The 25,557-nt window shown below is 42.7% G+C and overlaps 1 protein-coding gene across 1 annotated transcript in view; it reads right to left on the bottom strand.

Annotated features, from left to right (window-relative positions):
• ZMAT4 (zinc finger matrin-type 4) overlaps positions 1-25,557 on the bottom strand; it is a 207,368-nt gene that overhangs the window by 159,988 nt on the left and 21,823 nt on the right. Inside the window, exons 2-3 of the mRNA XM_075612366.1 lie at positions 18,181-18,285; positions 5,474-5,566 (exon numbers count right to left, since the gene is read on the bottom strand). Of these exons, the coding sequence (XP_075468481.1) occupies positions 5,474-5,566; positions 18,181-18,285 (198 nt within the window). The remainder of the gene's footprint in view (positions 1-5,473; positions 5,567-18,180; positions 18,286-25,557) is intronic.

Below are 25,557 nucleotides of genomic sequence, written 5' to 3' on the forward strand. Positions count from 1 at the left end.
TCTCTCTCTCCCTCTCCCATATCTCTCTCTCCCTCTCCCATATATCTCTCTCTCCCATCTCCCATATCTCTCACTCTCTCTCCCATATCTCTCACTCTCTCTCCATATCTCTCACTCTCTCTCCCATCTCTCTCTCTCCCATATCTCTCTCTCTCCATATCTCTCTCTCTCTCCCATATCTCTCTCTCCCATATCTCTCTCCCATATCTCTCTCTCCCATATCTCTCTCTCTCCCATATCTCTCTCTCTTCATCTCTCACTCCCATCTCTCTCTCTCCCATATCTCTCTCTCTCTCTCATCTCTCTCATCTCTCTCTCTCCCATATCTCTCTCTCTCCCATATCTCTCTCTCTCCCATATCTCTCTCTCTCCCAATCTCTCTCTCCCTATCATCTCTCTCTCTCTCTCCCATCTCTCTCTCTCCCATCGCTCTCTCTCCCACCTCTCTCTCTCCCATATCTCCTCTCTCTCCCATCTCTCTATCTCTCCCCATCTCTCTCTCCTCCATTTCTCTCTCTCCATCTCTCTCTCTCTCTACCATCGCTCTCTCTCTCTCCCATATCTCTCTCCCTCCCATCTCTCTCTCTCCCATCTCTCTCCTCTCTCTCCTCCCATCTCTCTCTCTCCGACTATCTCTCTCCCATATCTCTCTCTCCTCTCCCATATCTCTCTCTCCTCTCCCAATCTCTCTCTCTCCCTATCCCATATCTCTCTCTCTCCCTCTCCCATATCTCTCTCTCTCCCTCTCCCATATCTCTCTCTCTCCCTCTCCCATATCTCTCTCTCTCCCACCTCTCCCATATCTCTCTCTCTCCCATATCTCTCTCTCTCTGTTATTTTTTTTGCTCGTCTCAAAAAGAGCTGGGCAAGTACATGGTCCTTGGAACAGCATATGATGTAGTGTGGCTTTCCATGATCTCTCTCCCCTATATATATCTCTCTCCCCCATATCTCTTTCTCTCTCCCATATCTCTCTCTCCCATATCTCTCTCTCCCCTATATATCTCTCTCTCCCCCATATATCTCTCTCCCATATATATATCTCCCCATATACTGTATATCTCCCCATATCTCTCTCCCCCCATATATATCTCTCCTCTCTATATCTTTCTCTCTCTTTCCCCCCCATATCTATTTCCCAATTTCTCTCTCTCTCTCTTTCCCCCCATATCTCTCTCCCTCTTTCCCCCATATCTCTCTCCCCATTTCTCTCTCTCTTTCCCCCATATCTCTCTCCCCATTTCTCTCTCTTTCCCCCATATCTCTCCCCATTTCTCTCTCTCCCCCATATCTCTCTCCCCATTTCTCTCTCTCTTTCCCCCCATATCTCTCTCCCCTTTTCTCTCTCTCTTTCCCCCATATCTCTCTCCCCATTTCTCTCTCTTTCCCCCCATATCTCTCTCCCCCATTTCTCTCTCTCTCTTTTCCCCATATCTCTCTCCCCATCTCTCTCTCTCCCCCCATATCTCTCTCCCCATTTCTCTCTCTCCCCATTTCTCTCTCTCCCCCATATCTCTCTCCCCATTTCTCTCTCTCTTTCCCCCCATATCTCTCTCCCCTTTTCTCTCTCTCTTTCCCCCATATCTCTCTCCCCATTTCTCTCTCTTTCCCCCCCATATCTCTCTCCCCATTTCTCTCTCTCTTTCCCCCCATATCTATCTCCCTATCTCTCTCTCTCTCCCCCCATATCTCTCTCCTCATTTCTCTCTCTCTCTCCCCCATATCTCTCTCCCCATTTCTCTCTCTCCCCCCATATCTCTCTCCCCTTTTCTCTCTCTCTTTCCCCCCATATCTCTCTCCCCATTTCTCTCTCTTTCCCCCCATATCTCTCTCCCCATTTCTCTCTCTTTCCCCCCATATCTCTCTCCCCATTTCTCTCTCTTTCCCCCCATATCTCTCTCCCCCATATCTCTCTCCCCATTTCCGCTCTCTTTCCCCACATTTCTCTCTCTCTTTCCCCATTTTCTCTCTCTCTTTCCCCCCATATCTCATATAAATATATATCCCATGTCTCTGTCTCTCTCTTTTTTTTTTTTGCTCTTCTCAAAAAGAGCTGACAAGTACATGGTCCTTGGAACAGTATATGAATGTAGTGGACTTTCCATGAGTTGCCAGTACTCTTAGAGACAGAGATCTGCTTAAAGGTTACCGGAAGGAGGGATCATGGTGATGTCACTGCAGTAACAGCGCATAACATAGTCACCTAGTCACCAGAGCGCCATAATGTGCGCCGCGCTTTGACGAGACTCCCGGTAAAATGTCTATAGCATTTTATGGGATAAATAAAAAGTAATAACATTCAGTACCACCACACTTCAGCTGCTGCCTATAGAATACATTATGTTTGTGAATGATGGTGTCATTATGTGCTTTATGTTTCAGACATGAGCCTTATTATTAAGTCAATGCATTTGCTCTGTAGAAATACTCTACTCTCAGTCACACACGCTTTCTCTTTGCAGAATGAACTGAGCAATGATGGGAAATCAATGATCAATACATATTTGTATGGCTAACAGAGTTTCAATTATCAAATACATCTACCCTCAATTACATTTCAATAACTTTTCAGTAATATATTTAGTTGTCCATGACCAGAAAGGCTCCTTTATCTTAATCTCCATGCTTTGCAAAGAGTGTTATTAACTCATCACACCCTAACTAACACTTATATAAATGGAAGGGAACCAGTGAACAACTAAACGCATAAAATCACCATGCCCAGAAGGGGAAAAAAAACAAAAAAAAATGCATAATAAGGGAACACTAAAAGAAAGTGTATGTCATCATTAATGGAAATTCTTGTTATGTATACTCTCATTTTAAAGCACAAGCCATGGAGAATTAGGAAATTAGACTTAGTACATGAATCCTCAGTGGTGCCTCTGCAGTGAACATCAGATTTACCCCTGGCAGAGTCATTTCTTGAGAGCTGGCACTAATGGGCCGGATAGCAGCTAATGTAAGACATCCCCCCCTATGAGTAACTCCAAGGCACAGTTTATTTCACTCTGACTAGGTATATTCTCATTGATTGATATGTTTGTAAAAGCGTTCATGCTGCGTGTAGGGTTGCCAGGTGGCTTCTCCAAAAATACTGGACACGCTTGGGAAATTTAAACTGCCATTTTGTTTCCCCTGAAGGAGACTGCAACACATTACCTTTTACAGGTATGTATTTTGGGAGCCCCATCATTAAAAATAGAGCATTTGCGCTCTGGGAAACTCCTGCTTCCTATCCTAGTAAAAAATAAAAAGGGGAGGGGGGGGAGGGTGTTGAAATAAAATTTCTAATTTGCTAGGAGAGGATATCATTTTTTAGACTGTAGTCTCGCTCACTGGAAAACGTGGTCACTCAGTGGAAGTCTTTTTACCTCGCTGGAAAGCAGTCTTTCTAATTGTAAGGCAGTGGTACTCCGTTGGTGTACGTTTTAATCATTGATAGGGGTATTCACGAACTCAAGAGAACGCAAACTTTCCCCGCTGCGCCCGCTGCGCCCCCTGCCTGTGCTCCCCCCTGCTCGCGCCTCCCTCCTTACCTTGTCTTCCGCATCAAATGACGCTGTGGGGTCACGGGACGTTACGTTGCCACGGCACTGTGATGTCACATGACCCGTGGCGTCATTTGACACCGCGTTACAACGTGTCACCGAAGACAAGATATGGGACTTTGCAGAGGCCGCCCGCGATTCACAAGCATTAATTTAAATGCCTTGGGGGAAGACCGCAGTGCCTCTACAACTGCTGTGCCCCCCCCCCCCCCCAGATTTCACACCCCTGCTCTAACTCAGGAGTGGCCAACCCCCGTCCTCAAGGGCCACCAACAGGTCAAGTTTAAGGATATCCCTGCTTCAGCACAGGTGGCTCAGTCAAAATAACTGAGCCACTGATTGAGTCACCTGTGCTGAAGCAGGGATATGCCAAATACCTTGCCTATTAGTGGCCCTTGAGGACTGCATTAACCGAAAGGCAGTCTTACTCACTGCAATGCAGTCCCACGCTTTAATAAAGTCGTTTCAATTGTCCCTCGAACGTATTACGAGGAATACTGTCTCAAAGATTTAGCCATGCAATCCATACTATTCTATCAAAGAAGAGGTGACTAATTGACTACTGACCGATTCTAACATTGGAATAAACATGACTATCAGTACTCAGTCATAATGCCAGATAAACGCCCTAAGTGCTATGCCACTTACAGCAGTGCTGCTGCTAACTTATTAAACAAACATTAGGCAGAACATGTAGAGCTAATTTCCATAGACTACATGTAGCTTCATACAGGCCCCAGTAAATTAGCATTTTATTGCTACAGCTTTCCCAATTCCAGACTTTATTTTTGTAATTATTTCGTCTGTGCCTCCTCCCTTTTGTTGCATTGCCTCCAGTTATTTGCAATGTTTTGGATTGCTCGCACTTTGCTTCACATTACCTGCTGTTCCCCTTCATTCTTATAACTTGTTATCTTCCTTTGTGTCTCCTTCTACTCTGGTTCTTTCTTTGTCTACACGGGCTGCTGTCTTTTCTTTCCATATCTCTTACTGTTCTCAATAAGTTTCCTTTCTTTGCAGAAGGGACGGGATCCAAAAGAAATATGTGTTGTTTGCAAACATTTCACATATATTTTAGTGGAATCTTTCAGTAGTTTTCTGCCTCAGAACAATATTGGTGCAAAATATATATTTTTTTAAGGTCTGACTTTTTATGAAAAGAATATAAATGAGACATCTGCATTTGTGTTGCAAAAATCTTTCAACTATCAAAAAGTTAGAACATCAACACAGTGACAAAAAGCCTCTATATGTTACTACACAACCTGCACTTCCCCTTCTCATCCTCATCGGATAACTCAGTATTGTATCCTTCAGTCAATGTTTTAATTTAAACATGAATATTAAAGCAGGGGGGCTCAGCTCCAGTTCTCAAGACACCCCACCCAACAGGTCGGGTTTTAAGGATATCCCTGCTTCAGCACAGGTTGCTCATTCAGAGGCTCAGTTGAGACTGAGCTTCTGATTGAGCCACCTGGGCTGAAGCAGGGACTGGTTGAGCCACCTGAGCTGAAGCAGGGACTGGTTGAGCCACCTGGGCTGAAGCAGGGACTGATTAAGCCACCTGTGCTGAAGCAGGGACTGATTGAGCAGCCTGTGCTGAAGCTTGGGTATCCTTAAAACCTGGCCCTTGAGAACTGGAGTTGAGCACCCCTGTATTAAAGTGTTTGGCTGCCATTAGGAATTATGAAGAGCTGCCTAACAACCAAGCCCTGGATATTTCAGTTTTGGAATCACTGAAGCGCTGTTTTCCGTGACTCAAAGCGACATGCACTGCACAAATTGTCATGTGTATATGTCCAGGCCTAATTCTGAGCCGTTCTAACACATCGCTTATATTGTCAAAACAAATGCCAAAAATGATCAGAATTTTTTACATGACTGAGAGCTTCGTGGTCTAATGTGGTCCTTCATCTACTTACTGCGTCATCTGGTCGAAGTTTCTTTGAGGGAGGTCCTCCATCCTCTGGGTGTAACATATAGTAAAGTCGGACCTTGTTGGCATGTTTCTTGCTCTGAAACCAAGGGGGTGGGTTGTTAGAAGCATGCATCTTCAATCTTCCACCAAAAGAACATAGCCCGGATTAAACACTCCTAACAGTTCACAGAATCTCCTTGACTTCCTTTGGCACCCGAGCTTTTAGCTGCGCTGCTCCCTCTCTTTGGAACAATTTGCCTCGTACAGTTTGAGAGGCCCCCTCTCTGGAAATCTATAACAAATAGACTCAAGACCTAACTGTTTACCTAATCATCTAATTGATGAAACACAACCTGTCCAGCATTTAATAGCTACAGTACCATCCCATCCTGTATTGTATCTTTCCTTGTGTTTGGTCTTGTTTAAAACCTTAAATGGTTTCTTCTTTTTCCCTTTTTGTAACTGTGAAGCACTTTTAGTCCTATTGGGAGAAAAGCGCTATATAAATAAAGTTATTATGAAATAAAGTTATAATATATTCTACAGTATTGATAAATGGCAAGTAAAAACTATAATATAGATAACAATGAGGACCAGTGTAGGTAAATACTACTTATTATTATTATTATTATTATTATTATTATTATTATTATTATTATTATTATGTATCGATAAAACCCTTCTGAGTCAGCTCTGGAGACTATAAAAATTCATGACTTCCTGAGAACCAAAGCAAACATCTGTTCTGGGCTTCACTTGGTCGTCTTGTCATCCTGACTGTGTGGTTGATTAATTATGTAATTTAATTTCTTCCCAGTACAACATGGAGATGACACTTGCTATGTCTTACTACAATCATTTATTGACTAGATACATGCAAACACAAGTAAAGGAACCATGTTAATGAACAATGATCAGCCAGAGAGAGAAAATATCACACAGAAAGCTTTTTTTGGCTGGGGGCATTAGCACATCTAAGTATGTCCTCTCCTCCTGTTGTACATGTTTGATTAGTGATTGCTTAGAGAAGCCTGCGAGCAGAAGTGGCAGAGATGAATAGATAAGTACATGCAAATGTATTTGGGACTGATACAAGATTCCCAGAAGAAAGCCTACGATCAAATAGGGTGTAGGATTTTACAACCAACAGTGAAAACTTGCAGAATAGGTGGGCACACTACTGTATTTCTTTTCTGCCTTCAATGTGCTCTTCCTCATTTCAGAACTCAAATACAAGGGATTATAGTATTACTGCTGTTAAGCGCTATGTACATTAATGGTGCTATATAAATAAAGATATATATATATATACAGTACATACATAGTATGCAATGATAATAAATATATATATATATATATATATATATATATATATATATATATATATATACAGTACAGACATAGTATGCAATGATAATAACTTGAGTGGTTAAAATGAAAAGCAAGCAGCCAAATGACATACAGTATGAACATATAAATGCGTAATGTAACGACTGTACTTCTGCTGCTGAAATCTACTGCTGCTTCTGGTGCTGAAGACATTAGTCAAAAGAAGAAGTCTGCTGTCAATATACTCAAGGATAAGGGATATTAAACATACATGCACACTAAGAGTTGGGAGCAAGTTATTATACTGTAACTAATCAGGAATTAAAAAGTCCCATTTAATAGGATATGTTGACTCATAGAAGCTTTTTAATCGATAACTAGAAATAGCACATTTTGTGCATACAGTAAAAAGGATGTTTATGAAATGCAACATACCATTTTCCTTTATCTCTAGCTATGTAAAAAATAGTCAATTAAGACTTTTCGATTCCAAAAAGTGTAACATGTATACTTTATAAAGGTATTCAGGCAGGCCAACTTTTTGGGGTGGAAACCTAACAGCCCAAATCTGAGACTGAAACCCAAAGAATGGGAATTCAGGACAAACGTATTAACCACTGTTCATTCTCCCGTTCTCTCTCTCTCATTCTCTCTCTCTCGTTCGCTCTCTCTCTCTCGTTCTCTCATTCTCGTTCTCTCTCTCTCGTTCTCTCTCTCTCCTTCTCTCTCTCTCTCTCGTTCTCTCTCTCTCTCTCGTTCTCTCTCTCTCATTCTCTCTCTCTCGTTCTCTCTCTCTCTCGTTCTCTCTCTCTCTCTCGTTCTCTCTCTCTCTCGTTCTCTCTCTCGTTCTCTCTCTCTCGTTCTCTCTCTCTCGTTCTCTCTCTCTCGTTCTCTCTCTCTCTCGTTCTCTCTCTCTCTCGTTCTCTCGTTCTCGTTCTCTCTCTCGTTCTCTCTCGTTCTCTCTCTCGTTCTCTCTCTCTCTCTTGTTCTCTCTCTCTCTCGTTCTCTCTCTCTCTCGTTCTCTCTCTCTCTCGTTCTCTCTCTCTCTCTCTCTCTCTCGTTCTCTCTCTCTCTCATTCTCTCTCTCGTTCTCTCTCTCTCGTTCTCTCTCTCTCGTTCTCTCTCTCTCGTTCTCTCTCTCTCGTTCTCTCTCTCTCTCGTTCTCTCTCTCTCTCGTTCTCTCTCTCTCGTTCTCTCTCTCGTTCTCTCTCTCGTTCTCTCTCTCTCCAGTTTTGCCCCATATTCCCCTTGCCCAGTTCTCCCAATGTAAGCCCGTGCTAGTAAGATGTTCCCTCTGCCTTGGGGCACTTAGAAACTAAGGTTTCTTCTCTTTGTACAAAACTATGCTCAGCCGCATGAGAAAAACACACTTTGAAACTACTTGTACTGTTTCTCTGCCCTGTGGTTTATTCTCATCGGGAGAATGTTGGGCACCTAGGTTTTCCCCTTTTATTCCAATTTACCTGACAAGAACAAACAATTAATTCATTATTATTTACCCTGTATTGTTTTGGGCCTCTGTGAAAGCAGTGGTATTGCTATTTTCTAGTCTCTCAGGACGCACCAGGTTAACTCTGGACTTGCTCTGCAAGAAAGCTGTAAGCCCTGGGGCTGTATCAGGCATACTTGGGAACCTGGGTGGGTGTTAAAGCCTTGGTGTTGCCCAGACTGCCCGGCACCTTTCTAATTAGGAAATGGCATAACTGTCACTTTGTCCCACTCCCAGGACCTGTGTGTGTGCCCTGGGTTCCTGTAACTCAGTCCTGTGCCATCGGGTTACCTGCGTGCATGCAGTCTGTGTGTTTTATTACCTGGACGAGAGCCACAACTCTTCTCCCAGACTGTACTTTTTATTCCGTTCTTAAGAAAATTCTCGCAGGCCAGCTAGCTGCAGCAGCACCTTCTACGTATCAGGAATAAGTGTTCCCAGTCGTCCCCATGTGCTGGGGCTTCACAATTATACTTTTCTGGACTTTGTGAAGATTGTGCATACTCGCGCAAAATAAACACTTTTTTTGTGCCGATACTAAGAAGACTCCAGGAGGTACGCTACCTATGGCAGCACCTTCCACCAAGTGAGATTAGATGTACCTCATTGTCCGCATTTGCAGATAACATAGTGTTGTGCTTTTATGTACTTTGTGTTTTACTGTTTGCTCCGGGCAAATAAACTGCAGTTTGTCAAACCTCTGTGTTTTGTCTGGCGATTCAAAGATCCTCGGTAGTCCGATCAACCCTGATCGTGAGATCCACCAAACCCCAACTTCCCTACTCATATCAATACAAATAGAATTTCCAGGGTGCTTGGAGTTATACTGCAGAGGCAATCACACAGACATCCCTGGGATGGGATATCTCAGCACATGATCACTACTCTGGCAGCCTCCAAAGAGAAGAGGGGAGAAGGGATATTATTGTTATGCGCCATCACGACTCTTGCGTTCTTCTCAAGGATGTCTTCTTTCTACCCCCTTTGTATCTAAAGCTCTCTCCCGCCTTAAACCTTTCTCACTTTCTGCCCCACACCTCTGGAATGCCCTTCCCCTCAATACCCGACTAGCCCCCTCGCTATCCACCTTTAAGACCCACCTTAAGACACATCTGCTTAAAGAAGCATATGAGTAGCACTGGATAATCATGGACACATGACACAAAGCTTGGCCCCCTGCAGACGCACTTACTAGTATTCCCTCCTACTGTCTCTGTACGTTCTCCCTACCTACCACTTAGACTGTAAGCTCCTCGGAGCAGGGACTCCTTCCTTAATGTTACTTTTACAGTATGTCTGAAGCACTTATTCCCATGATCTGTTATTTATATTTGTTATTTATATGACAAGTATTACTACTGTGAAGCGCTATGTACATTTTATGGCGCTATACAAATAAAGACATACATACCTACATACATACATTGTTACCAAAGGGTAAGCTGACAAAAAGTGAGTTGCCCACAGATAGACTGAAGCTAGAATCAAAACCATAGCATGCGTATTAAAGAAAAACAAACAGGTATAACGCCTTCTCCTTTTAAAGCAGCAGTCCAAGCTGTCGTTTTTTGTATTTTATTTCTTTTCCCTTTAATATGTGCATTAATACAATCCACACAATGATAAGTATTTACAGTAGCTAAGTTGCAGATCGATCCGTTCTCCTGTGGTCGATCGATGAAGATTCGGCTCTGGGGTTCACTAAATGGCTGTCAGTGCAGCAGAAGAGGACCAAAGATGCAAATTTCTGTGGGGAAGATCATGTGACCAGGCAGTCACTAGATACAATTGGTGCACTGCTAGAGAGAGGGCAGGGCTCAAAAATGGGTGTGCCAGAGCCTATTTCAGAAAAGGCAGGGGATGTGACTTTTTATAAGGTTGCAATAGAAACAAAGAAAATGCTTGTTACATTACAAAACATAAAAAATGTAATTCAGAGTTGTTGTTTTTTTTTTAATGCTACAAGCAGGGATATCCTTAAAACCTGGCCTGTTGCGGGACTTGAGGATTGGAGTTGAGAACCCCTGATATACAGGTTTCCAATAGTAAAATGGAAACTATTATTTGAAAGACAAAACAGCTTCTCCTAATCTGATCATTTAAAAAAAAATTGCTGCACAAAGTTTGACATTAATAAGAGAGTGAGCAGCTGAGACCAATGGTAAGATAAGCTGAAATTGATAGTGTTGGTCTCTGTGCATTCAAGTTGAAATGTTTATATACTGAAAAAAATGTCTTTCACACTCTGTAATGTTCTCTTGGTGGCATGATTGCATTACCGGGCAAATCATTGTGATGTTGTGTGTTATGTTTGCATTTGTTAATAACACATTTTCCTAGAAGGTGTTATCCAAGAGTGTACCATTTGGTGCCAGCATTCGGCAAAATCATTAGTTCGAAGTCAGATGGAGGTGAGAAAAATACATTTACGCTGTCACTTTGGAGTAATTCTTCCCCTTTGAAAACATTTGTGAAAAATAATGGCTGGAAGGGAAAAGGCAAAAGTTCAAGGTCTGTGCGATTGTCGGTAATCAGAGGCTCCCTCCTCAGGTGTGACATTAAAGTTACATCTTCCTTTCCTCTCCCTGCAGGCCCCCTGGTGGGAAATGTGTATAATAGGTCATTGCGACTCCCTAATGTAATAAAATATTAATTCTCTGGGAATCTGGAAATATCTGTCTGCATCTGTTTGTATGTTTTATGACACATACTCAGGAGTTGTCTCTAAAATCAGAACAGAAGTGAGATTTTTTAAATATATATATATAATAAACACAAAGTGTGTGTGAGTGTGTGTGCGTGTGTGTGTGTGCGTGTGTGTATAAAATAACCGCAGACAAAATGCCCCTGAACATAGCGCTACAAATATAATAAATACAGGCAAGATTGTAATAAAAATGAGTTTGCACTCACAATCCATTTTCTTTAAAAGAGCCTTTAAATAAAAAAATCTGTAGGGAGTCTGAGGGGGCGTCTGCCTCATTCCAACCAGCTTTTGCCGCAGCGTTCCTTCACGCGCTTCCACCTCAGGGAATCACTGAAGACGGCTGGCTGGTATCCCTTTGTTTAGCATGTGATGTCACCGCTCTCACTCCCAAACAAGGCCCGGATCAAAGATGGTGCCCAACGCGTTTCTCTGTTCCTCTGACGGGTTAAACGACAGGCTGAACTAGTCCGCTATAAGAAGCCTCTCGTTGCCATAGATACAAATGTAAATCTCCCACACAAGCCTAATTGCTATTACGATAATTGTTTATAAATAAAAAATGACAAACCAACTAAGTGTTCAGCTTTATGCATCCCTAGACCATATAAAGGACAACATACCCAACACTGAAGTACAGATTGGTGAATAAATGAATACAAGACTAAAATAATACATGGTGCGGGACCCAGTAGCTTCAAACATCAATACAAGAATACAACATTAACCCTTGAGGACATTGATACTGACCTACTAAGTTAATGATAGGCGCAAAAAGTTATGGAATGATAAAAGGTAGCATACAAAAAACAGATCTGACCTTACCTATCAGTTCAAATGTAATTGTTTTAAAACATACATATATAATGAATGATAGAAGTGCAGAACACCAAGGCACCATAAAGTATAACAGTTTTTAATCTCAGTAGATATGTGTAGCACATGTTCCCCCACCCCCTGGGAGATATGGTGGCTACTGTGTATGTGCTGCTTTACCTGCGGCCCACAGGAGGCCTGAACCTCCGCTGCTGGGAGCCTGGGGTGTACTTGAGTTGTCACTTGGTAGCGCCTCCACCTGTACGGGATCCTACTACAGACGAGCCAACGAGTATTCTAACACTTGCCTTAAACTAGCCAGGTACATGCTGGGTACATGCTGGGTACATTTCAGTGACATATCTGCAGAGGCTAATGGCCCATCGGATTAACACAGCAGGGGCTCCTGGCAGACCCATTCAGTTTGAATGGGACTGCCAGGGACCCCCGCTGTTAATCCGATGGGCCATTAGTCTGTCTGCAGAAATGTGTGAAATGTTGCAGCATGTACCCAGCATATACCCAGCATGTACCCAGCATGTACCTGGTCTTTTTGGAGATTGCCCCAGGTTTGTTTTAGAATAATCGTCGGCACTACAGTATGTGGGATAACCCCATTACAGCAACCCCATGCAATAAAACACACTCTGGCATGTGTAACAGTTTTACTGCATGCAGAAGAATATGGAACATATATACACATTTCCACCCACCAGGTCATGCACGACCATGCCCTCCAATAACCACCAACCTGATGTTCACACACACTGGCGATATAGTCCTCCCTCCTTCCTCCCAAGTCCTGAGGGGCCCTTGGGCACCCAACCACCCACAAGAAGCATCTTCCATCTAAATTTGTGAGACAGCACTGCCCCACTAATGTGTGTACAGTTGGTGCACTTGTCGTGGTGAGGTACCTGCCGGGTTCTCCAACATCCGGTTGCACTGATATGGCAAGGTAGGATCCAGCAATGTCATCGCAAAGCCTCTGCCTCTACGTTGGGTGGTGTCCCATGTGGACGGTTCCACCATGAAGAATGTCTCTGTACGTATGGGTATGATGATCCGGTCCCGGATTGCCAAGGGCCAGGTCACAGCCGCGTTCCAGCTATTCCCTCACTCTGAGCTACAAGACAGGGTCCCTATCTATGGGGGTCACTGCAGAAACCACAAGCTGTCACAGTGAGTCGGGGCCTAGCTGGGGCCTAGAGGGTCTCTGGCCTAGTACAGAGGTCACTGACTCCCTGTACCTACACACCCTACCTCTTCCGTGTCCCAGCTCCGACTGGCGTGGTCTCAAGCGCGTGCAAAGTAACAACTTTCTCTGCGTCTCGCCCTCGCACTGCGCATGCGCTGTACCTTGCGTATGCGCAATCACAGCTAAGATGGCGGCACACTGCAAGAGGAGCCGCCGTAACCTCTGGCGACCGAGTCGCCTGCAGGAACCACTCCACACTCTCCCCCAACCTCCCTGACAGGCTCAGCTGCAGCCAGAGGTAGGGGCAGACGAGGGACCAGGGGGGACCCCGGCAATATATGTATAAACATAAAAAAGCATGTACAGGGTTAAAAGTATGCACTCGAGGGACTGTTTTAAAAGGTGGCTTATCTGTGCAAGAGTCTAGGTATCTGATCCGCTTACCTAGACTCTTGTACAGATAAGCCACTTTTAAAAACACTTCCTTGAGTGCATTACTTTTTAACACTACATGCTTTTATATGTTTTTATATATCTACTGAGATTAAAAATGGTTATATTTTATGGTGCCTTTGTGTTATGCTCTTCTATCAGCCACTACATAGATTTGTCCCATTGAGGTGACACAGGAGTTCCCTCACATAAGAAGTTGCAACTTGGGCACAAGCACACACTTTTAACTCCTTGTTTGGACTTGATATTATTCTTTTTTGAACATTTTCAGTACACACTCCACTGAAGCACAATGCATACATACAGGGCCTGCGCAAGGGTTTCATGCGCCCTAGGCGAAACTTAAAATTTGCACCCCAAATTCAAATAAACAGTGGCATAGCTATCGGGGTTGCAGGGGGTGCGACACAAAATAAAAGTAATATGGCGCCAAAATACTGGACAAATAAAGAAAAATAATAAAAAGAAAAGATAAATAAAAAATAAGAGGAAAAAATTATTATTATTATTAATACGACCCTAGGATCTTTGCCCCCATAGGTGACCGCCTAGGTTCGCCTAAAGGGTGGGCCGGCCCTGCCATACATACATATATTCTTAAAAGGTACAGTATGGTGTATTTAAATAAAATGCATGCCTTTATTATGAGTGCCACATTGAATCAAAATTAGTAAGAGCTACTGTCTAAATCAGTGTTTCGCAACTCCAGTCCTCAGGGAACCTCAACAGGTCAGGTCTTAAGGATATCCCTGCTCCAGCACAGGTGGGTCAATCAGCGGCTCAGTCATTTGGACTAAGCCACCTGTGCTGGAGCAGAGATATCCTTAAGACCTGACCTGTTGAGGTTCCCTGAGGACTGGAGTTGCGAAACATTGGTCTAGATAAAAGCAGGGACATCAATGTCCGTGTTAAGTCCGTGCGGTGTCAGTGTCTTGAGGGAATGGATCCAGAATGTTTCTCTTTGCAGCAATTTTAAAAATTTGTCTCCACCATGATTACTAAGAGTCACGGTTTAAATTCCTGTCACTGTGAGACCTGTCGTCTCCTTGTTATGAAAATCTAAACAAAAATGGCGAGAAACACCATGTTTCCGGTAACCTGATAAAATGTTCCTTCTATGTCCTAAAAACCTGGTTTTGCATTTCGTGCCGCCCACGTATTGCTTCTGGCTCGGCCATTCCAGAACATAAATAACATCAGTGGTATGGCAATTAATAAAACTCTTGATGTCGAAAGAGTGACCAGTATTTTTGGACATAATCTTTTTAGAGTCCTGATCATCAATAAATCCACATGTGACACATCTTGAGGCATTACAGTTTAAACAGCCATGAATTTTCGATAGACCTGAAAGGGATGTGAGGGGGGTGTCTTTGACCATTATAAATTGACTTGGGACTAGAACATTTTTTTAGATTTCTGTTTTACCTGTAAATAACAGGATTCTTCCGAATGACTTGATTCAATGTATCATCATTAATCAAGATAGCACAATGTTTTAATCCTGACATTTTTATTAAGTAGTGACCTTCTATCCAGTACACTGTCTGATTCTTGGTCTGCTATTATTTGCATAGATATGGCATAACAATCTATTTAATCAAAACATCATCCTATGACCCGATTCATTGATGACCTTTCATTCATACAGTATGAAAAGGTCCTGAAGTGGACTTGGAAAAATTCCTGGTACACATTAACCAGTGATCTGGCACTATTTGTTACCAATGAGGTGAACAAATACAACATCTCATTTTTAGATCTGGAACTATTCAATGAAGGAAGGGGACCTGTATATACAAAGATTAATAGGAAAATAGTTCACTGTAATGGTTATTTGGACAGTAGGAGCAGCCACCACACTAATTAGCTCAAAAACATCCCATCTGGCAAATTTAAACACGTACGTAGAAATGATACCAGAGATGCTGGTCAGGACTAATCCAAACCAACACAATGGACTAAAACAAATCACCACATAAAACGCAGCTGCATAGTTTAAAAAAAACATTGTGATATCTTGATTATTGATGATATATTGAATCAAGTCATTCTGAAGAATTCTCTTATTGTTTACAGGAAAAATAGAAATCATAAAAATTGTCTAGCCCCAAGTCAATGTAATACCTCAAGATGTGTCACATACGTATTTATAGATACTCCGGACCCTCAATAGACTATTGTCCAAAAATACTGGTCATGGGGTTTCTCGCCATTGTTTAAAATTGTCATAACAAGGAGACTACAGGTCTCACAATGAAAGGAACTGAGACCGTGACTCTTAATAATCGTGATGGAGACAAATTTCTAACATTTGCGCAAAGAGAAATATTCTGCATTCATTCCCACAACACACTGGCATTGCACTGACCTATCACTGACATTGATGTCGCTGCTTTTATCTAGACAATAGCTCTTACTCATTTTGAATCAATGTAGCACTCATATGAAAGGCATGCATTTTATTTAATTTAAATACACCATACCATTTACGATACCTTTTAAGAGTTTATATATATAAACACTACAGAGCCCAACTTTTCCCCTACAAAAGTGGGCTGGGGACTATATAGTACATCAGCACTGCCTGTCTTCAATTTTACTGTTGTAAGTGCTCATTTGTGTTATTAATAACCATATAAATCTATACAGATTAACACTATGGGCTGTGCGCTTCCTTGTTTTGTTTTCATATACATACATACATACATGTTTTAAATCAGATCTGTTTTTTGTATGCTACCTTTTATCATTCCATAGCTTTTTGCATGTATAGGTAGTCCTCGCTATCCAATGTTTGACTTTACAACGAATGGCATATCCAACGCTTTACAATGCAACCCTATGGGCGGTTTGTCGATGCTGGAATGTGTTATCCAACGCCTGAATGTGTTATACAACGCTCACCGCCACTGATTAACATGGGACTCACTTTACAATGGTTTCACTATCCAGCGCTACTTCCAGAACAGATTCCGTTGGATAACCGAGGACTGCCTGTATTATTAATTCATTAGGCGAGTGTCAATATCCTTAAGGGTTAATGTTGTCTTCTTGTATTAAGGTTTGTAGCTACTCGTTCTCCCACCTTTTTGGAAAACATGTATTATTTTAGTCTTGTATTTATTTATTCACCAATTTGTACTTCAGTGTAGGGTATGTTGTCCTTTATATGGTCTAGGGATGCATAAAACTGAACAGTTAGTTGGTTTGTCATTTTTTTATTTATATACAATTATTGTAATAGCAATTAGGCTTGTGTGGGAGATTTACATTGTATCTACTGTATGGCAACAAGAGGCTTCTTATAGCGGACTAGTTCAGCCTTTCGTTTACCCCTGAAGAAGCCATCATAGGAACACGTTGGGTGCCATCTTTGATCCGGGTGTCGTTTGGGAGCAGTGACATCACGTGCCAAACAACGCGATACCAGCCAGCCATCTTCAGTAGAGATGGGCGCATTTTTTTGCAGATTTGTATCTGCCTCAGATCGTCCGGTTCCTTTGGTCCACGGATTAGTCTCAAAAAGGCCAATTCGCAATTTCGGAATTTTTTTTGACAGAGAGCAATCGTTTCCGGATTCATTTTTAACAATGGAATGAAATGGAATAATGGAAGCGTCGAAGCGAACGCTGAGGCAAAAGCCGGTTGGAAGGAGGCATAGACGCCCCCGCGGACTCCCAAGCAACAGATCTTATCATTTAAAGGCTCTTTTAAAGAAAACGGATTGTGGGTGCAAACTAATTTTTATTACAATTTTGTCTGTATTTGTTGCGCCATGTTCTGGGGTGTTTTACAGATCCATACTTGAACGTTATGTATGGTCAAGGGGACCACAGCCCTACAAGCAGCACAGACTACCCACTGACATTTCCAACACTAGTTGAGCTAATCACTATGGACTTCCTCTAAGCCCTGTTTAAAATTATTCACATACAGGCATACCCCGCATTAACGTACGCAATGGGACCGGAGCCTGTATGTAAAGCGAAAATGTACTTAAAGTGAAGCACTACCTTTTTCCCACTTATCGATGCATGTACTGTACTGCAATCGTCATATACGTGCATAACGGATGTAAATAACGCATTTGTAACAGGCTCTATAGTCTCCCCGCTTGCGCACAGCATCGGTACAGGTAGGGAGCCGGTATTGCTGTTCAGGACGTGAGCGATATGTCCTTACTCGCGAGTGTACTTAAAGTGGGTGTCCTTAAACCGGGGTATGCCTGTATATGTAAATGTTCCCTACTAATATAGATTGATAGTATGTACAGTAGTGGTTGCTGTCGCACTCTTTAACATACACACACATATGTGTATACATACATCATAATTCTCTGTTACTCGACCACAGTGGACTAAGATACAATACTGCAAGTACTGAGTGAAAATTCTCCCTAATGGGTTTTCTCAGTGACACCTTTCATTTTTGATTTTTTTTTTTTTCATTTTAAATTGCATTTTCTATGGAAGAAAATTACTTGCATTTGTTTTTTGATTTTCTCTACATGTACAGTATCTATATATTTAAAAAAAAATCTGGTGTGATTCGCAATCTATATAACTAGTTTGATCAAATGTGTACAATATGGGAAACTATGTTTCTTACGTTTGACATAAATGTTAGCATACTGGGCAGTTTTGATACGGTCCGCTTGATACTGAAGCCCTCACTATATTTACAGCTTATAATGTTATCAGGTATGTGTCTGAAACTCACCTCATAATGTGCAACCCGTTGAGACTCCGAAATTAACTGCGCATTGCAGATTTTGCAGTATGCCTCTGTAAACAAAGCTCCATCCTCCACTTCTGCAGACTTCATCTGAAATGTAAAAGGAAGATAAAAGGAGCAAATTAGCAATACTGTTGAAATTACAGAAATGCAAAAAAAGAAAATGGGTATAAAGAGAGGGCATTTCAGTTGCTTAAAAGTTGTGCTTTTCATAAATCCTACAGCAAGGGTGGCCAAATCAAGTCCTCAGGGGCCATTAGGGCCTCCGACAGGGGGAAGAGCCGAGACAAGTGTCCCGGGCCCGATGGCTACTGGGGGCCTGGCCGGCGCTGAAAGTTGGGCCCGGCCAGAGGTTGGCCCAACTTGTTTGCGTGGCTGCCGGTCCTCTTGTTGCCGCCGGGTCCTGGCTCTACCCAGCTTCAGGCCTGCCTCTCCCTCACTCTCTCTGCCTCTCTCTGAGCCCAGTGCTCGCCGGGTCTCTCTTACTTCAGCACGCGCCTAGAAGCGGGGCCCAGTTTCTGGAGCGCACCGGCATGAGAGACAGGCTCGGTGAGGGACAGTGATAGAGGCCCGCAGGTAGGGAGAGACGAGGCCAGGCGCCAACGAGAGAACTGGCAGCCGGGCAAAGAAGTTGGGCCCCGCCAGAGGTCGGCCCAACTGCTTTGTCCAGTCGCCGGGCCCCATCTCTCCCAAGCGCGGGACAGTGAGTGAGAGAAGTAGGTCCGAACAGCGTGGGAGAGAACGAAGCCCAACAGGAGGCCCGCAGCAGCGGGTGGAGAGCCGGGGCACCAGAGGCCTGAGACCATCCCGAAGGTAAGTGTGTTTGGTATGGATTTGTGGGGTTTTGTATGTATTTTGGGGGTGTTTTGTTATGTATTTGGGGGGTGGGGGCGGTTGTATGTATTTGGGGGGGTTGTATTTGTGGTGGGGCTTTTTGTATGTATTTTGTGGGGTAGGGTAATTATTGTGGGGAGATTATGTGTGTGTGGACAGGGTGGGGGAATGAGTGTGAGGAGGGGGTATTGAAGGAGCGGGATTGAGCGAGATGGGGGTAATTGAGGAAGGGGGCGAGAGTGAAGAGAGAGCGGGTATAAGAGAGGGAGTGAGGAAGAGAAGGGGTAACAGTGAGACGGAAGGAGAGAAATACATGGGCAGAGGGGGGGAATAGAAGAGGAGGCTCGTGAGGTGTGAAATGGGGGGGGGCTCACAAGACCGCTGACACCGAGAGCGGGGCCTGTCGAAACTCGTCCATGAGGGCCACCAACAGGTCAGGTTTTAAGGATACCCCTGCTTCAGCTCAACCAGTGACGCAGCCCCATTGTGTTAATGTTACATTTCCAACATCAAAATAAAATATGGGATCCTTCGTTAAGTGGTTACGTATTATGACCTTACAAACCATCACCGAGTTTATCGGATTAAAATACAGATGAAATATTGTTGTCATTAGAAAAAGGCACATATTAACATTGATCAACATTTTTCTTAGTGGGTGTAGTGTTGATAGATGAACACCGAGCCTTGTAAAGACATTAATATCTTGGGTTTCATTATGTCTCATAAACGGAGATGCTGAAGTTCCTGTATTATTTGTGCTGAAGAAACTGAATGTCAGAGCGTGACAAACTGTTCTCTGAGTTCAAAGTGCGATGAAAACTAATACAAATAGAATATTGCATTCATTGTACAGAACATTGTAACTGCCTGAACAGTGCTAGCCCAGTCTCTGATCGCTCCCTTTGCATTTTCCATGACCCTGGTGCTTGCCGTGCAGTTTCCCCCCTTCCGTGTATACCTAACCCCATAATAATACTTATAATAAATAAACACAAGCAAAGGTCTGGAGGTACAAAGTTTATTTTTTATTAAAACAGATAACTTAACCCGATAAGTGCCAACCCTGCCAGAATGCTCAACCACTGGGTAATAGCCAATGGTAACTGAATAAAGGACAAGTGGTCCTCGCTCAGCTAATAATGAAAGAGTTTTTTTATGTACTAAAGGGGTGCTGTGAAGGAAAAGGTTAATATTGCACATACATATGCAGAAGTCCCTACTTTAAGCACTCAACCTCTACTGAAATGCTATGTTATTAATGAATAACATAGAGTGCTTAAAGTAGGGACTTCTGTATATGTAATAGCCAATGGTACCCAAACCAATTGCCCACAACACCTACCAAGCCGGGCACCGCACAGGGTAGCCCACTACAGCAGCTGAGACAAGGGCAGCAACCCGCCTCAAAGTGGCCACCACGAAAGAACAAACAGTTATTAAAGTCTCTCTTTACTTTCTCTGTCTCCTTCCGCTGTTTTTTGTTTGTTTTCTTCAACAAGTACAATACATCCCTCTCCAGAAAAGGGCTCACACACTCGTTACTGCTACCTGTTTCTCGCAGGTACGGTAACTTGCCCAAAGTAGTAGGGTACGGCTATGAGAATTACTAGCACTTCCTAACCCAGTGAACTAATGTAGCAGTGTTATTTTGCCAACACCAGTCACTTAAAAAGGGGCTTCTCAACTCCAGTCCTCAAGACTCCCCAACAGGTCCGGTTTTAAGGATGTCCCAGCTTCAGCACAGGTAGCTCAATCATTGGCTCCGTCCAAGACCTGTTCTGAAGCAGGGACTCATTGAGCCACCTGTGCTGAAGCAGGGACTGATTGAGCCACCTGTGCTGAAGCAGGGATATCCTTAAAACTTGACCTGTTGGGGGGGTCTTGATGACCGGAATTGAGAACCCCTGGGTTAAGGCACAGTTACCTAGAGATATAACACATTCGGCACCATTTTACATGTTTATGTGATGCTTTCAGGTTGGTAATGAATTGTCAATTTTACACATTACAGCTCAGGTCGGGGAAGCTTGAGAACAAATACCCCAGAGTATACAGTCATTACTGCCCCTTAGGACAGTGATACTAGTCACAGGGGCCCACTTTCTGTCGGAAGTGAACTGATAGTGCCAGACAGCTAAGCACTGTCCCCCTTCCTCAAGTCTGTACTGAGCTGTGGATCATAAAGTAGGAGGGAAACGTAGGAACATGCTCCCAGAGCTTTGTTTGGGGCTCAGGGGGTACACATGTGGACAAAATCTCTTCCCTTAATGCAGCAGTCCAAGCTGTGTTTTAAAAAAAAATATATATATATTATTTTTTTTTCCCTTTAATATGGGCATCAATCCAATCCACACAATGATAAGTATTTAGCTAAGTTGCCAATCGATCCGTTCTGTGATTGATCGGCAAAGATTCGGCTCGGGGGTTCACTAAATGGCTGTCAGGGCAGCAGAAGATGACCAAAGAGGCAAAGTTCTGTGGGGAAGATCATGTGACCAGACAGTCACTAGATACAATTGGTGAACTGCTAGAGAGAGAATAGGGTTCAAAAAGGTGTTTGACAGAGCATGTTTCAGAAGAGGAAGGGGATGTAGCTTTGTAAATGGTTGCAATAGAAACAAAAAATGCTTGTTACATTATAATACATAAAAATGGCATTCAGATTTGTTGTTTTTTTTTAAATGCTTCAAGTATTTTTTCATAGTACAGAACTGATTATTTTTTTTAAAGCACACATGTAGGATATTGCTTGATCTGCAGCTTTAAAGACTGAGAAAAGAATGCACCAGTAATTCCTAGTTTGCAGTGATCGCTGATTTTTAAAACTCCTGTGGAATATCAGTGGTACATTATCATCATTTCTTCGAGTTAAGCCACCGAATGATTTCACAAAGAACTGTGTGATTACAATGAAAGGGCGGGAGTTTTGTCAAACAAAAACCTACCTCTTGGATGTTTAGCACAGAGGTCACTAGCACAGAAATGTAGGAAGATTATTATTATAATGACACTTTACACTGGATTATCCAACAGGACCTGCCGATTTTTACCAGGCTCTCTAGAGTAATCCAGAGTAAAGTAACCCTTCGACCACTGAATGGGACAGCATCCTCCCGTCTGGTTTAACCAAGACACACTAACCGAGTCAGGGACTCGCATGCATATTGAAGACAAAAGGAAAAGCTAGGCAGATCAATACCAATTGATACTATTTATTGATCTTTCAGGACCCTCCGTTGCCCTGTAATGATGATGCTGTGATGTTCCCATTCACCATAGCCATTTTATTAATCCATTATTGGAGAGCAGTACCAATCAATGATAGTTTGTGGCCAGTTCTTTCTGCTTTACCATGAAAAAACTGGGAATGAAAGCAGGTGTATTGCTGCTCTGTCTGATGCAGAGAGAGACCGATGTCTGCTGAATTACATAAACAGCACAGTAATAAATACAGGCACAATACTACACATTTCTCACATTTTCCATATGGTACTGACAGTACACTATGTAGGCACAGTGAAATCCTAATAGGTTTCCCATAAGGCAGCACTGGTTTTTAAACTCACATTGTTTAGCATTCTGGGCTTTGAAGTCCTGTTCATATTTTGAAAAAATGGACTTAATGAATATAGCAGAAAATATGAAGTATTTGAATCAATCTGGCACACCAGAGGTTAACGTTAACCTGCAAATTGTCTTAAAAATAAAATAATTGTTTTTATGGCCTGTCAAACCGCTGTCCATGCCTAGTTTTAAGTGCTGACCTAGGGATAAAACATATCTGGGTTTGTAAGTGGGGGGATTTAAATATGGCTGTCTTGACACTAGAATAAACATAAACCTTTTAAATATACCATGAAATGCATTCTTCGGAAGATCTGTGAAATATCAGGAGGGGTGTGAGCAAGAGGACAGAACATAGGTTTGGGTCAAGTTATTAAATATGAAATCTTGGGTAATTCACTATAACCAATAAATATTTGTAACCGTTGCGATTACACAAATCAAATGATACCAAAAACCCAGGTCTTCTATAATCTCTGATATGTTTCTCAAGCAAAAATATGTTGTGGTCATATTTAATATCCAGGCATGCATATTAAGTACACAGACTCAACAGTGTACATGGCATTTGTCTAAGTATTATAGAAAAAAGTTATAAAGTCTTAAGTATTGAGGCAAAGTTTAAACGTCCAAAAAAATGGTTTTTTTATTAATTCAGTTGTAAAACTGTTGTTGATGAAAGGGGTGGGTTGAGAACACGCCCAAAAGGGGGACATATGTTGTTTTCAATTAAAGGGTTTCAGTATATAAGTCATGCATTTGAATTATTCATTAGAATCCAACAGATGTGTTTTTGGGATCAGACATTTGAATTATCTTCTCTTGTTCTCAGTGAGCTCTCTGGGAAGAATCTACACATGTATAGGGCATTCTGATTGTTTATTTTTTTATTTTAAGAAACTGTCTGCATAGTGAAAGTTTCTTTTAATAATATTTTTTCTGTAATCTAAGATCTGTACTTTTTGTATATTAAAGCTAAACTTTAATAAGTAATACTTTGGGCTCTGATTAAACTGTTGCATACTTTGTAGAGAGTAATTTAAATTTTCGGTCAGATTTTTATGTGTTAAGTGCATAGGTTTCATAATAAGCAGGGACCATAAACCTGCAAATTACATATTTGATATTTCTTTGGAGGTGGTGGCGGCGGTGCATTAAAGATATTGTGACAGAGTGAGCGTAGACATTATTAATTCGAGGGACCTGTGCGCAGGTGAAGGTGTCAGCTAGTTAGCTGTGTGTATTAACCCTTGTCACATATAAAAGTCACGTGTTCACAGTTGTGCCATGCGTTACAATGGCCTACAAGTCTCAGAATGTTTATGAGTTAGCCATGGAGGATCATATTTACTAAGAAGTGGCTACTCTGTAAACGGTCTAAGACTTTTGGGCGTGACCAAACCGCTGCTGGGGCTACACTGCCAAACATGTCTCCACCAGGACAAATCACCAGCAGGTCACCTGGCCACAGGGCACCTCACCGCGCACGCTCCAACATCATGTTTAAATGGCAATGTCCCTCCACAAGTTCAATCTGACAAGTCCTGCACGCTCCCACACCGCGCACTACGACAAGCCATGTTTACATGTCCCGCTTCCCGTCCTAGACAGTCCGCTCTGACGTGCCATGCTTAAATGTCCCGTTTGGGATATTTAAACATGGCTTGTCGGAGCAGAAGCGGCTCGGATCGGGCGGCATGGGAACTCACAGAGCTTGTCGGACAAAGCTTGTGGCGGTGCAGGAGTGCGCGTGGTGGGGCTTTGCCATTTAAAGATGGTGTTGGATCACGCGTGGCGAGGTCCCCTGCAGCCAAGTGTCCCGCTGGTAAGTTGTCCCAATGGCAATGTGTGGTGGCGCGGGCAGGTGGCGGTTTGGTCACGGGCAATCGTCCTTATTCTCCATAAGAGACTTTCCAACGCAGCTCAGTAAATATGGTTCTCTACAGACTATTCAAGTGAAAGGGCCAGAAGGTGGCTTCCAGTATGAAAGGTGTCTTATGACGTAGCACTTTTTTGGCCTTAAATTTAGGGCTAGCCCAAACTGCCCATGATCTGGCAGATAGGTATACCCCTCTAACAGTAACCCACCCTCTGCAGTATCTGAATTCTTGAATAAGCATGAGTACCAGAGAAGAGAAACCAACCCGCTCTATCAAATGTATAGATCTGAGGGGTGCACTAGGGTGATTACATTTGAACAAAAGAGAGAGTGTGGGTACTGCTCCCAGAGGTGGAGAGTTGTCCAAGACCCCATTTAGTGTGCACTCGGCTGAAGTAATAATAATTGTGTAAAGTCAGAGTAGACCTCGACTAGCAAGGAATATACCAAGACTGCAACTTTCTATATAAATGTATCTAGTCGAGGTCTACTCTGACATAACACAATTATTATTACTTCAGGCGAGTGCACACTAAATGGGGTCTTGGATACTGCTCCACCTCTGGTAGCAGTACCCACACTCTCTCTTTTGTTTCTTGGATAAGAAACCTCGTACTTTTAAAAGTCCTGATTTACAGTACATCCATTGATCATGAGCAAACCATTCTATAAAACTGCCTTTCAGGTCTGGGATTAATTCATCAGCATACACATTGTAAATAAGAAGATATACCCACAGGGCCTTATTGACTAAGCAATGTTACTTTATGAGACATCTCCTGGCCAATTCCATTAATGGGGAAACCTCCTGGCCCATTAAAGTGATTGGGAAATCCTTCTGGCACTAGTTAATAGGGCTTTTTAGGTGTTCAATCAACATAATAATGTCTTCGGGGTTCTCAACTCCAGTCCTCAAGACCCCAAACCAGGTCAGGTTTTCAGGATATCCCAGCTTCAGCACAGGTGGCTCAATCAGTGAGCTAGCTGTGCTGGAGCAGGGATATCCTGAAAACCTGACCTGTTGGTGGCCCTTGAGGACTGGAGTTGCCCACCCTTGGTCTAGGCTGAACCTGTCAATCTAT

The sequence above is a fragment of the Ascaphus truei genome, chromosome 8 (assembly GCF_040206685.1).
Source record: "Ascaphus truei isolate aAscTru1 chromosome 8, aAscTru1.hap1, whole genome shotgun sequence".
Lineage (NCBI taxonomy): Eukaryota > Metazoa > Chordata > Amphibia > Anura > Ascaphidae > Ascaphus > Ascaphus truei.